Source organism: Sturnira hondurensis, unplaced genomic scaffold, assembly GCF_014824575.4.
Source record: "Sturnira hondurensis isolate 20B ecotype Veracruz unplaced genomic scaffold, ASM1482457v3 Scaffold0014384, whole genome shotgun sequence".
Lineage (NCBI taxonomy): Eukaryota > Metazoa > Chordata > Mammalia > Chiroptera > Phyllostomidae > Sturnira > Sturnira hondurensis.
The window spans coordinates 29617533-29633487 of record NW_028087015.1 but is presented as its reverse complement, the minus strand read 5'-3'; the positions used below and the strand labels follow the sequence as shown (position 1 = coordinate 29633487).

The 15955-nt window shown below is 38.3% G+C and overlaps 1 protein-coding gene across 8 annotated transcripts in view; it reads left to right on the top strand.

Moving 5' to 3' along the window:
- GRIP1 (glutamate receptor interacting protein 1) overlaps positions 1-15955 on the top strand; it is a 666005-nt gene that overhangs the window by 518408 nt on the left and 131642 nt on the right. For all 8 annotated transcript variants that reach the window (XM_037063095.1, XM_037063099.1, XM_037063097.1 and 5 more), the window contains exons 5-7: positions 5001-5084; positions 9462-9537; positions 11845-11990. In XM_037063095.1, the coding sequence (XP_036918990.1) occupies positions 5001-5084; positions 9462-9537; positions 11845-11990 (306 nt within the window). The remainder of the gene's footprint in view (positions 1-5000; positions 5085-9461; positions 9538-11844; positions 11991-15955) is intronic.

The window sequence follows — 15955 nt, the reverse complement described above, 5'->3', positions numbered from 1 at the left end:
ATGCTCCAAGACGAGTGGCAGGGAGCTATTGCAGTGATTCCGGTGAGAGGTGGTGGTGGAGGCAGTGAAAAGACATCGCATTCTTGATCTGTTTTGAAGGCAGAGTCAACAGAACCTTCTGGCAGGTTTGTGCTGGGATGTGCAGAAATAGAGGAGTCGAGGACCACCCTGGGTGTCGAGCCTGAGCCACGGAAGGATGGAATTGCCATGAATGGGGTGGCTAAGAATGTGGGCAGAGTTGATTTGTGAGGGGGAGAGCAGAAGTTTATTGTTTGAAATGCTCCAGGGGAGGTGCCTGTTTGGCATGCAAAGAAGAAGTGTCAGGAGCTGGAGGTCTGGCTTGCAGTTTGGGAGAAAGACTGGAAATGTAAATCTGAGAGTCATGAGAATGAGGGTGGTGTTGGAAGCTTTGGGACAAGATGACAGAACTAGGGGAGTGAGTGTATGTAATCAATCATGAGCTCTTATACTTATTGTGAATCCAATGGGATTTTATAACAAAATCAATTGGAGTCTGTGCTCAAAACCCTGCCCCACCACTTTTCATTTTCAGTGAGCGCAGGCAGTAAAATCCGATGTTGAGCACTTGTACTGGGTCACTAGTTAAATGTTGGTTCCATCCCTTATTGTTTGTGACCTTGAACATATTATTTAAATTCTCTGAGCCTTGGGTTTCTCGTCTATATGATAGATGTGGAATTTCTGTAAGAATTCAAGGCTATAATCATATAAAGTATTTAGATCATTATCATATACTCAGTAAGCCATAGTATGTTAGCTATTACTGCCATTTTTATTATTATACTGAAAGTGCCATGTTTTCTTGAACTTCAAAAGAGTCTGTTTTGAAATCACTACCTCAAACCATTGCCCAGAAGTTAAGAGAAGCCAGACATCTAGAGCTAGTACCAGTAATGTTCCTTGAGTTAGCATTTTCACTCTACTGGGGATATGAATAGCAATAAAACACAGTATCTTCCTAAAAGGAACTCTTAGGATAGCTTTCCAGGGGCAAGGACAATAGAGGAGATTCACCAGGTTTGGGGTGATCCAGAGCTGGGGGTTTCTGGGAAGATCTGAAAGAGGGTACGCAGATCCAGTGGAAAGAGGAACCTCCCAGGCAGATATAGCAAGGGGGGTAAGAACATAGCCTAGTGCACGGGTCAAACTACAGGGTGGAGTTGCCGGAGCCTGCAGGCAGAGACAGAGAGGCCTGAGCGGGGGTGAGGCCAACAACGTACACCGGAGCCAAACAGTGGGGGCCGTGTAAGCTAAGCCTTGTTGGTGGATCTTGGATGGTGTCAAGTGGGCAATAAAGAGACTTAAAAAGCCTTTACAGCGAAGGAATGGACATCACCAGATCTGAGTTTTTAGGCATACCATTTTAAGAAGCCAAATGGAAAATAGATCAGAAGCCATAAACCAAAGGCTATTACGGTTTTCAAAAAAGAGGTCATGGCCTGAATAAACATAGCATTAGTAGAGTTAAAGGGAAGGGGGTAGATAGCAGATGTATTCAGAGGTTAAAACCTGTCATGACTTGGTGATTATATAGCTTTTTCTTCTTCATGCAATAGACCTAATGGGAAAAGGGAAAAATATTTTTAAATACAAAAGCGTGAATTTTAGAGTAGATAGCAGATGGAGGAGGTCTGTTCTCCAAGGATTATCTTTGTCATTTTCTATTATGGTTGGGTAAATTAATAAGATCTTTGTATTCAGGAAGGTTGAAGGGATTAATAAGCCTCCCCTTCGCTGAGTTCAGGCAGCCAGAGCAGGAGCAGGCCGCCAGCAGAGACGCAGGAGGAGAGCTGACTGCTGAGGACCGGTCCCCGGAGGCTGAGACTAGAAACTCTTTCAAGAATCACAGCAATCTGAGACTCAGCCAACCCCACAGACCAGAAGAAAGTGGAGGAAGGGGGTGTGTGTGTGCATGTGCGTGCGTGCATGTGTGTATGTGTGTGTGCATGTGCGGTCTGTAGATGGAACATGGAATCTTGATCTTGGGCAAACCACTTACCTTTTTAAGATTCACTTTCTTTATGAAAATGAAGTGGTTGGTCTATGTGAGCTTTGAAGTTCTTTTTGACTTTAAAATTATGTGATGCTTTGAGACTGTTTAAGAAGAATATTACCAAACAGTATCAGGCATTTATGTATTAAAATGTATAGCAGTGCCTTCATACTAATCCCTAAAGAATTTTGAAATATTACATAATCTTCATCCATTTTTATAGTTAACACCTAAAATTCTCTGTCCGTAGCTTAAATAGTTGGAAAGGGTGTGATTTCTAGCATGATGTTTGCTTTATACATCTTTGAATACTGTTTTTCTTCAAACCTTGGAGCTATATATTTTATGGAATATGTTTTGTTTTATGGAAAATACCACAGGGAATTGGCAGAGACAGTCTTCACTGTTAGACCATCAGCTACATCAGACTAGCTTTCTGTCAGGAGTCCTTCTTTAATCCAAGTAAATGTGTCAAAGCATGCCTCTGTGACAGCCTCTCTTCTCAGTTCTAATTCTAAGAGAGATGGACACGATGATGATGATGGTGATGATGCTGACCAAGTCTCAGATCTCCTCCACCTGGTTCATTCTGGGGTTCAGTCTGAAGGAGCAGCAGCTAGCTGGGGAAAGCTTGTCCTGCAGCAGTGGCAGAGAGAAAACACTTCCAACCACTGCTTACATCTCTTAGCATCCCATTGGCCAAAGCAAGTCACATGGGCAAGCCCAAGGAAATGAGGTGGAAGAGAACACAACTCCTATTCTCCTACTGAGGTAGGAGTGGAGGAGGCAGGGAGGTAGCATGTCATTTAGGAGAATCTAATCTACTACAGTAAAATAATAAGAATATGAATATACATATGCATGTTCATGTATGGGAAGAAGGGACACCAGTACACTGAACATTCTAAGGACCAATATTTCTTAATCTGGAAACTGGTTCTACCTGGCCCTTCTGTGTATCAGATTTGATTTGGGGGGAAACCCTTTAATTGGATCTTTATGCTCCCACACACACAGATGACATAGTGAGTAAAATTCACTTGGCAATATAGGATATCTTGGTCCTGAATATAAAAACATAGTCACCAAGAGACAGTCATACAAATAAAAATTAGGAAGACCAAATCTGTTTCTTTAAGTGCATTAAAATATAGTCAACATCGACATTTGTCTTTTGTCAATAATGAACATCAGTAGTGAGGACAATCTAAACCTGTAGATAATCCTGAAAGTCTTTATATTGACTTCAGATTTGATTGTAAGATTTTGTGGTCAGCAAGATTTAGCTCAGAAAAATTAAAATTACAGTACATTGCGTTGCCAGAGCAGACACTAAGCCAACAAGGACAGGTGGCCCAGAATTAGGTTTGGTTGTGTATGATTGAATGTTGACTTAATGATTAAGTAAAATAATATTTGTAAACTACTTTGCAGAGTTCCTGGCACACAGTAGATGCTCATTAATTATTTCTCCCCATATCTTTTCCTTTCCTGCCTTACCAATAGAACAAAAAGATCATGTTCTTCACCAATTTCTTCACGTGGGTTGTTGGATCAGAAATAAGCCAAATAACATTTGGCTTAACATTTGATTTTTATTTATTTAAAATTGTATTTCAGTAGTTTCAGCTCATTGTATGTACTATTCCTGGCTGATTAGAATAAACTGAAATTCCCCTGAGAGCAAGAATGTGACATTTAATTAAACCAGCAGTGTACCAAAACATTTGATCGGCTGTAGGTTTACGTCGTTTTTCAGCAGATCCAAGTTCTTATCATACTTTGTGCCCCAGCTGGACGAGTGCAGGCCTGTGTATTTAGCTGTGTGCTTTTCATACTCATGTTTGTTCCTTTGAGGATTCAGAATTTCTAATAAAAGTGATTATAATTAATGCTTAATTAAAATTACCTCCTATTACTGAAATGGAAAGAAGTGCTCTTTTTTAAAATGCCTTAAATTATGTCTGTGTATTTCTTGTTGATAGTTTTATATAAAATAGCCTTCAAGATCTAGTAACAATGTAAAAATGTGTCATTGACATTTACTGAAAATAGCATTAGATGATTTGATATCATTATACAAATTCAGTAAAAGATCTAAGACCATCCAGTTCTATGGTTTGCAAATTTTTCTGTCTTTGTGAATAAAACCATTTGTATGCATAATGATAAAACATTAATTTGTGGAAATGTTTTGTATTTAATTCAGCAAGGTTACTATATGACAGAATTATTTGCCAATTTCATGAAAACAGTTGTACAGAATAGTTCAGTGACTATAGCCTTATACAACTTATATAACCTGGCAGTGTAATTTGATTTTGTGAAATGAGAGCAATAAGCAAGCAAAAACAACATAAGCATGATGATATCAAGTAAAATTAAGTAGATCCTTATTTTATTAGTCAATAGTAATATTTTGAACGTACTTAGGATTCCTCTTGCCCTCCAAGTTTCCTTCGCATTGCTGGTATCTTTGTTTAACTGCTTTGTGTTGTGCTGAAAATCTATTTGTGTCGGCCTAATCTCTGAGTGACAATTTGAGAACGCTTTTTCTTCCTTTGCTAGCTGCAAAAATTAAAATAAACACATTAATTGTTCAATAAGTTTTACAAAAATTGTATACTGTTTTTGTATTTCACAAAGGAGAAACAATTCTGTTTATCGCGTGAAGAGCGTCTCTCTCATTCTGCAGAACTTTGTCATCTACCTAGCACCTGGCTACACAGGCGAAAAGGAAATGCCTGTGACTTTGGTTCTACTGGAACCCATATAAGTCACTTATGCAGATAACTTTCATGGTATTTGTATGTCACTACAATTATTTTTTCTAATATTCTCTTTGAAAATAAATTATGGCTGTTTTATTACTCAAAACAAGAATGATTTGCAATAGGAATCTTCTATATTTTATGCCACGTCAAAAAACTTAGAAATGTTATTGTGACTTAAGACTTGTGTTTCCTTCTCTCTTTTCTGCATTCAGCTGTCCAAGGATCGAGTGTTATTTTCCGAACAGTGGAGGTCACATTACATAAAGAAGGCAATACCTTTGGTTTTGTAATACGAGGTAAGTGCTGGTTAGAAAATATCAACCATCTGTTATTCTTGGAGAATTCACCAGTGAAATATTGGAAGTGAACCAGAGAGCCATTCTCAAAGACACTGGTGTTTCCAGCACATGAAGTCACCTTATAATATTTGCCCCTGCTCGTTTTTGAAGAAAATGAGCGATGGGTGGGAATCAAAAGTGGAATGCAAATGACCTGGCTTTATTTTCAGCCAGTCAGTGCAGAGCACGAAGTCGCCGTCTGTAGACCTTGTCCGTCCACAGTCATCTTACTTCTTTGCCACTTTCCACGTGTCTTTTCCCTTCCCTCTATGCTTTTCCACATCACTGAGCCAAAAACATTGATCAGTGAAGGTTGTCAGAGAGAAGGAAGTGGGGGGAATGAGCAAAAGATGGGTGGGATAAGAACAAATTTCTAATTATAAAACAATAAGTCACAGGGATGGAATGTGCAGCATAGCGAATATAATCAATAATATTATAATAACTTCATACAGGAACAGACCATTACTGGACTTTATCTTGGTGATCAATTTGTTAGGTATATAAATGTTGAATAACTATGTTGTACACCTGAAACTAATATAATATTGTATGCTAATATAGTATTATACTTTAATTTAATTTTTTAAAAAAGATAAAAACAAATTTTTTAAAAACTCATTATTGCCATAAATCCCTGAGTTCATAATCTCAATAAAGATTATTGTGTGCTTTGGAAAAATAATGTTGAATATGGCTTGATTTGATTTAGTGCATTAGAATTAAGCAACTTTTTATTCTCCCAAAATGTTTTGGTATTGTAGTTTTCTAAAATGGCTTGAAGATAATTCAATCCCTTGGGAACCTATGTATATCAGCTCAACTCATCTTGATGTGGGGATGAGATGACATTAATAATAAAGATTTCAGGTGACTCCAGCTTATATGTAAAACCATTAATTCTGAGCTGTAATTTTGGCTTTTCGTATTCTATTTTTCTCATTAGCAGTTTTATCCCTTAAAGACTACACAGATATTGACAACTTGTAATTTCTAGTGTGAAAGTGAGGTTCAATAGGGAACTATATAGGCAACAAGGATTTTTTTAGGATTTCACATGTCTTGATTTTTTTGTTTTTGTCTCTTACATGTTGTATTTCACGACAGTCAAAATTCTACCCAAATTATTGAAGCATTAATTAAAATTAACTAAGTATCTTAATAAATATACCAACATCAAGGAGTAAAAGAGATGCGTTCATTCATATAGACTTGTCTTAAATGCCTGAGCGTCAAGTGTTAGATTTCATTCTGCATCAGTCCTTTAGCAAATCAATCAATCAAACATTTATTAAGGATACGTCAACAATCAGCACAGTGCCAAGTACTCTAGAGTCGTAACACAAGACCCCTATCTACAGTCAATTACAGTCCAGTGAATTTAAGACATAAGTTGATAAAGTGCTCAAGTGAGCAGTAGGAAAAATGGGCAACAAGGAACTCACCAAGTGGTTTAGACCAGTAGTTATTACACTTTGCTGACCAGGCCCTAATGGACCCTAATAATTCACCTTCACTGCATCCACAGTTCCATGTAAAAGAACTAGATGGGTATAATGGAAAGACAGTGTACAAGTAATTTTAGCCCAAGAGTGGTGTGTAAAGACCTATTTTTGCAATAGAGGTGTGAAAGAGAGGCACTTGAATGGCATGCCTACAGAACTAATTATTGGAAAGCTGCAGTAAAAGTACTGCTGGTTCAAATATTTGTCACTAGTTGCTGCATGGTTAATCAATAACCAATCAAATTGCTAATGAAACAGCTAAACCAACAGTAATTTAGCATCAAGAACTAAAAAAAGGTAGTTGAAATCCACAACCACCTCAAGACAACTGATGATATAATGTTGACAAAATGTTCTTCCCGTGGTTCTCAGGACTTTCAAATACCTGTATGTGCATGCATAGTAAGTGTCTTTTAATATAAGCCTGGAGTACTACCTGGCCCATTTTCAGTACTTAATAAATGAATAAGTAAATAATTGAATGTTGCCTAGATTTGTGTGCACATCAGACTCCTTAGTATTATACTGATTCTGAAACCTCAGGACTAATGAACTTTAATATCTGAGGAACACGTTTTTGTAGGCTTTAATACCCCCCTCAGTACATTGGTTGAACATAAAAGTTTGTGGAATTTTGCCTAATTTTTCAATGAGAATAAAATACAGACCTCATATTTTTAGATCGGTTTGAGATTTATCTGAAAGGTCTTTCTGGCTCAAAAGGTGGCCACCATCCATCTCTTAAGAATCATTGGTTAGTCGCAAAAAAGAGTTGCAGAGTAAAAAAGCAGCGTGGATACATGTTATTGTGGCAGGTAATGCATTACAGAAGCATAGATACTGAGCTAGACTTCGTCCTTTGGGCACTACCAGGACATTCAGAGAGGAGGGGAAGATTTTGCAGATGAAGCATATTCATTTAGTCCTGGAGAATTTTTCTCTTAACCAATTAGAATGGGTCTTAGAACGATAACATTGGCTTTAGCTACTGAATGGAATTACATTTCCAATGATACGCCCCAGGGTCTCAAACCTTGACTCACCAAACAATAGAAGCTTGCTTGCATCCATGCAATGAAAAATGATGTTGTGGCCTAAATCTTGGAGAGTTAAATTTCAGGTAATTCCCTTACCACCACACTATGGGAGTTGGTTTGGGCGAATAGGAAAATCACTCTGCTTGCTGTAAGTTACTTTTCACTTTGGACACAAGTGAAAACTATCTACTTATTCTGTATCTAGTTATTCTCGACTCTGAAACTGTAGGTAGATGTACCTATCTAACAGATGGAGCCGGATATTCAGGTTTGGTCTGCACTGTGGCCCTGCCTGGCACTGGTATTTTTACAAAAACATCCCACGTAGTTGACGCAGTCAGGATTGAGAATACCACTGGACTCTGAGTGTCTTTACACTTGGTTTTGCATCACCAGACTTCTGCAACCTAAGAACACCATGAAATTTGGTTCATTATTTTAAACACCGATAAAAATATCATATGTCATGAAATTTAGAGCTATCTCTCTCACACTTTATATATTCACTGTTATATATTTACATTTAGATCTCCAAATCAGAATTATGGAAAGGTTTCTTGCTCTCTTTTCTAAATCAATACCCCTTTGGGGGAAAGCAAATGTATCTTTTTATGGTCACCTTGCAAATGAGAAGTTACATAATAGTATTTTTCTCTTAGGCTGAGTTTTTTAAGTTGACCTCCCTATCTCTGCCAAGTTTGGGGAATGTCAGCCTGTCCTACCAGGCAAACGTTCAGGAACAACTACGTGACAGTAACAGTCCCGTTAGTCAGGTGCTGGCAAACTAGGGACCACCGCGTGGGCAGCCGGGATGGTGAGATGTGAGGGAGTCAGGTCTCGCAGGTCTCCTGGAGAGCCGTGAAGAAACTAGCAGTGTTCAGGCTTAAGATCTACGATCAACCCTTGGAAGTGGAATATGTTTTCAACCCTTGGAAAACAGTCCTTGTAGAAGAAAGTATACATTTTTATTTTACAGCTCTAGATAACAGAACAAGGACGAGTGGGTGAAAGCTGAAAAGAGATAGATGTGAGTTGAATGTTAGGAAGAACCTTCTAGGTGTCCGTCCATTGTGCAATGAGCTGCCTCCAAGCTAATAGACAGAACAATGGGTGCCTCTCAGGTGGATACTGGGGGAGCCAGAGTCAACGAGCTGCACAACAGGATCCTGGATAAAAAAGAAGAGCTATAATAAATTACCTTCTATCTCAAAGCTTCTCAGTTTCAAACATTTTTTAAGGAGAAATTTTGTATACCAAATTAAAATTCCCATCTAGGCCTTCTAATTGGCTTGACATAATTTGCCAAGTTTGGCCCCAAGTTTTGAACATACCAATTTAACGGAGGCCACTTCAGCCATTTCAGGTTTTTTTTTTCTTTTTCTTTTTTTATTACTTGGATTTTTCCTTTTACTTTTGTTTCTTCTCCCTGTATGTCAGGCTGTGTATTACAGCCCAGGTTAACAAGCGTCAGGTATCCCCACCGGCCCTTACCACTCGCCCCTGTTCTAAAGGGGCTCATACCTGTTATAATTACCTGATGTTCTTGTCACACTAGAAGTTCAATATTTTATATATCACCTGTGACTACAGATGTATATTTAGTAAGAGGTGAAATGATTTTAAAAACATATTTCATATAAAATGAAGAAGATTTTTGAGGCTATTATCTGCCAGAAGGAAAAAAATGTGCATGTTTTCCTCCACACATCAGCAAAATGTACTTCAGTTTCTCAACTGGCATTTTTGTGAGTGAAGTTTTTAGTGAAAGAAGCTGTATTTCTTTTCTTTGCTAGGGGGAGCACATGACGATAGAAATAAATCTCGTCCCGTTGTGATAACATGTGTTCGTCCTGGAGGGCCTGCTGACAGGTAAATTTCATCTTTCTGTGTCATTATCCAAATAGACTTAAGGACTTTGGCATAGAAGTGGATGAGTTATAAATTTCCTAGTATAAGATAGATGTTAACTAGATATGTTAGAAGGTGAAAACTGAAGTAGTTTAAGCTGAGGAATCAAGAGAGAGGCTTGACACTAGTCTTTGGCAAGTGACTTAAGAGTTCTGAGCTCCATTTCCGCCACTGTAAAATATGGGTAATAGCTGTCTTTCAAGCTTTGTCAAAGATTGGAGATACGTGATACCTTGCAGGGGACTTATCATCCTGCAGATGCGTAATGAAAGGCAGCTGGCGTTTTTAAGGCAGGCACTTGAAATGCGTCAGCTCCAATTGCTGGTCTCCTAACCCGGAAAGACAGGTGGTGGTCGGATTTTTACTATTATCAACATCCTGGTCAGTATTAGGATTGCCTTTTGATGATGCATATGTATGTCAGAATGGAAGTAATTTTTAATAAAATGGGAGGAATATCGTTGGTCTCTAGAGCTGTCTTTTCCTGGTTAATTTGAATATGATAAACTTCAGTGGGGATGTCCTACGTAAACTCACAACTGAAATGTCTTTGGAGGTACTTATCTTTATATTAATTTCCACAGCAAATGTTGACCGCGCAGTAGTGGGGGAACAGTATGGCTGGGGGAATCATTAGATCTTGTGGAAGAGGGGGAAAAAATGCACTGATCACCCCTGACTGCACTGTGTTTCAGACCAGGATAAATGTTTAAAATCTTTCTTAAGCAACAGAAATGTCAGTAGCAATAAATACTACTTTTCGAGCACTTACTTTGTGCCAGAAACTGCAACGTGCCTGGCAGACATTATCTTATTTTATCCTCCCAACCACCCATGAAATAAAGTATTTTTATCTACATTTACAGATGACAAAACTGAGGCCCATTACGGCTGACGACTTGCCAGCTTAGCACATTGAAGAACTAGAGCAGAAATTCAGGCTTATTTTCCTTCAAAGGTCATATTATGAACTCTATTTAATATAAAATAAAAGAATATGAAGACACTGTTTTCTCACTTGTACTAAAGCATATTTGCCTCTTCAGAGGATAATACAAAGTCAAACTTTCCAGGGAAATATTGCCTTTTTCCCCTTCTCATGCCTTTTCATTTCTTATTAACATTTAGAGTTGGAGTTGACAGAAAATCAGAAGCAGGCTACTGGCTTGCGAGCAACATGGTGCCATATTAATGTAGAACTGAAGGAAGTCTAAGAATTTAAAATAAAAAAATTTAGAGTCAAACACGTAGAGAGTTATCTAGCTAAAAGGTATTTAAGAGATTGTTTTTATTCTTNCCTCTTCAGAGGATAATACAAAGTCAAACTTTCCAGGGAAATATTGCCTTTTTCCCCTTCTCATGCCTTTTCATTTCTTATTAACATTTAGAGTTGGAGTTGACAGAAAATCAGAAGCAGGCTACTGGCTTGCGAGCAACGTGGTGCCATATTAATGTAGAACTGAAGGAAGTCTAAGAATTTAAAGTAAAAAAATTTAGAGTCAAACACGTAGAGAGTTATCTAGCTAAAAGGTATTTAAGAGATTGTTTTTATTCTTCCCAAATTCTGAATTTATAATCCTGCCACCTGGTTTTTTCACCTCTGTGTCTCTTCCTGAGGCAGGATGGTTAGGATCTGGAAGTTAGACCCTAGCGGTATCATTAAGGTCCCCAGGGGGTCTTCTCCCCGTGCCCGGCCCTTCAGTGTCTGTGGTCCCAGCAGGGAGAACTGTATTGGCCTGACTTTTCCAGTGAGTGTGAGACTGAATCAATTTAATGATCACCAAATGGCCTTATAAATCAGTAGGAAATTTTACAGACTAGGGGATTTTTCACCAGTGTTCCCTATCCTGCTTGGGTTCACTGGTAATAAATTGAATGGAAGCAGCAGGCTTTTCTGCTCACCTGGCTTTAGGAAAATAGGTGGATGCTATTTCCTGGACTCTAATAAATCAATTTTAGACAGGTAGGCCAAAATCTAGAAGAGAGGAACGTACTTTTATTACTTTTGTACCCCAAGAGTTCATCGTGAGTCACTTTAGACACTCGCTAATATGTGGTTATTTTTTTCTTCCTGACTGTCATATGGCAGCACGCTTCTGTTCAGGGTCACCTCGTTGCTCTCTTACCCTCACACCTGACGCTTGAAAGGAACCGTAAATGAGGTGGCTGGCAGAACGTGTGTGAAAGAACCACTTTGGCTAAGTGACTGTTAAGGCTAAGCCCCATTATGCAAAATTAATAGCGACTGTTCCTTTGTTCTTCCTTCAGAGAGGGCACCATCAAGCCTGGCGATAGGTTGCTCAGTGTGGATGGAATTCGCCTTCTTGGGACCACGCATGCTGAAGCCATGAGTATTCTTAAACAGTGTGGACAAGAAGCAACGCTGCTGATAGAATACGATGTCTCAGTCATGGGTATGTCCGCGTCCTGCAGTCGTGACCTCTAAGCTTTAGGACTTGCCGCCCTCCATCCCTGACCAACCACTTTGTATTGAGAATTAACTGTTAGGTCCTCCTGAGGCAGGCAGAATTTCATCAATACCATATCATCACTCTGTTTGGGTTCAGGAAGGGGTGCGTGGTACTTTTCAGCAATTTAGAGTTCTTTTGTCAATACACTGTCAGAAGGTCTCATTTTCTCAGTGTTTCACCTAGCAATCAGCAGTTATAAGTGGATTACCACCCTCTGGAAGGAAAGTATCTCTGCCTTCCAAAGCACAAAAATAGCGTTATTAACGTAAGGGATGTTTGTTCTTTAACTACAGAGACTGGGAACAGTAGGGGATTCCTTTCCTTTTTGTTACTTCCTAATATGAAGCCAGATAATCAGAATTAATGGAAATGGCCATTTTATGGCCATCAGACTTGGGGACAAAGAGAGGAAACAGACATGTAATATCATTGATTAAAATCAGAAGTTGGATGCATCATTCTTTCTTTCAATAATGATTCCAGTAGAAAGTAATTTCATTTCTACTCTTACAACTATAGTAAAACTGGGACAGTAGTCTCATGTGGCTTTTAAACGTTAAGAGAGGCTGAAGATTTGTGACATGTTGACTGAAGTAGAAAATTTATGGGAGAATGAATTGGAACCTGAAATTGAAACTTAAATCTATATTGCAAGTACTCCTTACAATTACCAGACTTGATTATGTGGCCTGACTTTACCAACAAGTTTTATGCTTGTGCAATGCAGCACAGAAAAAGACATGTATTCTCTGACTACAGATTCCTTTGTTTCCCGCTCTATATGATTCATGTAGAGAGGGGTTGCTTGGAAGTTTCCTTTATCAGCCCGTCAGCATGAGATGGCTTAGACAGGTGAAAGGTTTCCTGAGGGCATACAGTGTGAGACTTTACAGAGTTCTAAGCAGGATAAGTAGGACTGTATGCCCTGTTTATAGATGAACTTTTCTCCCTTCATTCTTCCTTTGTCTGGGCTTCCCTCCATCCCTCTTTTCTTTCTCTTTTTCATTTGTTACATGGCTTTTGAATTAGATGTTTAGTTAGATCATTTGGCTTCTGTTTCCAACTCTACTGATTTCTATTAATTTGGACCATGTTATTATTTTCCTGTGTCTTAGCTACCTCATTTGTCAAATTGGTGCTAGCAATGCCTATTTTAAAAGACAGTGATGAAGCTAAAATAAAATCATACAAGGAAATATATTTTAAATGTTGACAAAAAGTTTTATTAACATTGAAAATTGAAACATGTTGGACATATTTAACTCATTCATTCACTCTAAAAGTATTTATTGAGCTTAGTGGCAAGTACCAGGATACAGAATAACAAACCCGGTCCCTGACATTACGAAGCTCTCAGTTCATGGGGAGAACAGACAATAAACCAGACTTTACCAAACAAACAGTCGTAAAGTGTGATCACTGCCTACCGTGAAGGGTAAGGGTGGGATTCTGTGATAGGGAATCAGGGCAGGAAAGGCGAGTGTTGGCAGGTGCCAAAAATAAGGTAGTCATTGAAGAGGTGACAGCGAAGCTAAAACCCAAAGGTTTAGAGAGAACCAGCTTCCAAACTGAGGGCAACACAATAGTCTGTAAGGCCCACAGTCTGCCTCCGAGAGACAAGGGCTGCCCCTGGGAATGGACGGCACTTCAGAGGAGATTTCTCCCTGTCTTATTGTTGTCAGTCAGGAGGGGGCGGCTGACCCACTTGCCTGCCTTCTCCCCAACTCACACTCAACTTTGGAATGATGCCTGACAGTTGTCACACTCCAGAGTTGTCAGATATCCCCCTAATATAGGGGAAGGAGGCCATCAGGAAGGGAACACATTAACAGTTCCTCTAAGTTGCTAGATAGGAGATTATTATACCGAGCATTTTGGCTGGTGTTTGTATAATACCAGCCAAAAACAGAAAGTTAAAATTTTAAGATACCATTTATAATAGAAATAAAATAATAAAGTTCCTGTAAGAAATAAATATAACAAAAGTTGTATGAGCCATTAATATGTGTGTGTTTATATACATATGTACATATATACTTATGTCTATATATATACATATATACACATCCACACACAAAGAATATGGAAATAAATGAAGACCTCTTTCTTATTCTTAGATGGGAAGTCTTAATATGTAAAAGATGTCACTTCTCTAAAATGTATCCATAAATTAGTATTATTTGAAATCTTAAAAGAATCTTGAGGGTGGGGGATCTTAATAAGCTGTTTCTAAACTGGGTGTAGGGTAGGAAAAGTGGGAGGGAAAACAGCAAAATGTTTTCAAAACAATGTGAAAGCAGAGAAACTTGTTCTGCACGATGTCAAGACTTCTTCTAAAACTGTGCCACTAAGTGTGTGTACTGCCCCCACTAATACTAATGTGGGGCGCAGAGACCAACAGAAAGAATGGAATGGCCAGAAACAGACCAGTGCAGGCAGAGAGGCGTGGTCTCACATCAGCGGGCATCAGTCGAACCAACTAGTCCGTAAACAATGCTGAGTCCATCAGTTAGCCCCATGAGAAAAAGTCAATTAAATTCCTACTTCCCATCACACCCCAAAATATATTCTGTATTTATGTAGCCATTTCCCAATAGACTGGTATCATAAATAACTGGAATGAATATCCTTTTGCCCAAATCTTTGTCTGTATTTCTGATTTCATTAAGTCAAAGAATATATTTCTTTTTAAAATATCTGACAAGGCCATCTCAAATTGTTCCCCACAGAGGTTATACTACACACTGGGGCAAAAGGAGGTTTTTAGTTGTTGGTATGGAAAATAATACAAAAGTTAATAAACAGTAATACAAGGATAAACTCCAGGTCTCACGCACACACTACCGCAAACTGACTTTTGCGTCACCCTGCAGCGTACAGCCCCAGCAGTGTTTGAAGTGCGCCTCTGTCACTGGAGCTCGGCAGCATTGACTGTTAGGGTTTTTCATTGTTCCAATGTTGAGTGAAAGTTGCATTTATGTTTCAATGTACTTGAAAAAATTTCTCATGCAAGTGAGTACTCTTTCACATGAACACTAGCCATTTTTGTTTTCTGCTCTCTGCTTATGTCCTTTCTCCACTTACCTAGTGGAGGTGCCCTTAGTTCTTTTTAAAATTCGTTTTCATAAACTATCTTTTTTAGTTTTGTGTAGCCATTTTAATATTGAAGATGAAAGAAAACAAGCAACATTTTCAGTACATTATGCTTTATTATTTCAAGAAAGGTAAAAGCACACCTGAAAATAAAAATAAAAATATTTGTGCAGTGTATGAAGAAGGTACTGTGATTGATCTAATGGGTCAAAAGTAGTTTGTGAAGTTCTGTGCTGAGGATTTATTGCTAGTGGTACTCCACAGTCAGGTAGGCCAGTTGAAGTTATCAGTGATTAAATTGAGATATTCATTAACAGCAATCAATTGTTATATCATGTGGGAGGTAGCTGACATACTCAAAATATCCAAATCAAGAAAGTTATTGGTGAAAATAAAAAATGTGTCTTTTATTTTATGGTAAAAAACTGAATGGACTTTTTGCCCAACACAGTATTTGCTGCCTGTCTCAAGTAATCAGTGTCAGTATGACATATAACATGGTGGATTTCAACAGAAAGAATTTTATTCATGCCATACCTATCTGATAAAATTTTCTTAAACCATTAAGAATACACAGGTATCAAAGTGCTGTACCACCTAAGCTGCAGGTACAATTACATGGGGTTTTTTTTGCATGAACTATTTATGTACTAAAGACATTAGTTTTTTGTAAAAACTTTTCTTGGTAGTTTATTTGCTCTTTTTGTTATACTGAAGTTTATTTCCTTTTGGTTTTGGTTTTTATTTTTGGATCTAGGATTTTTCTTAGGCTATAAATAATATTTTTCTACTTACCAATACACCTGGATCCGTTA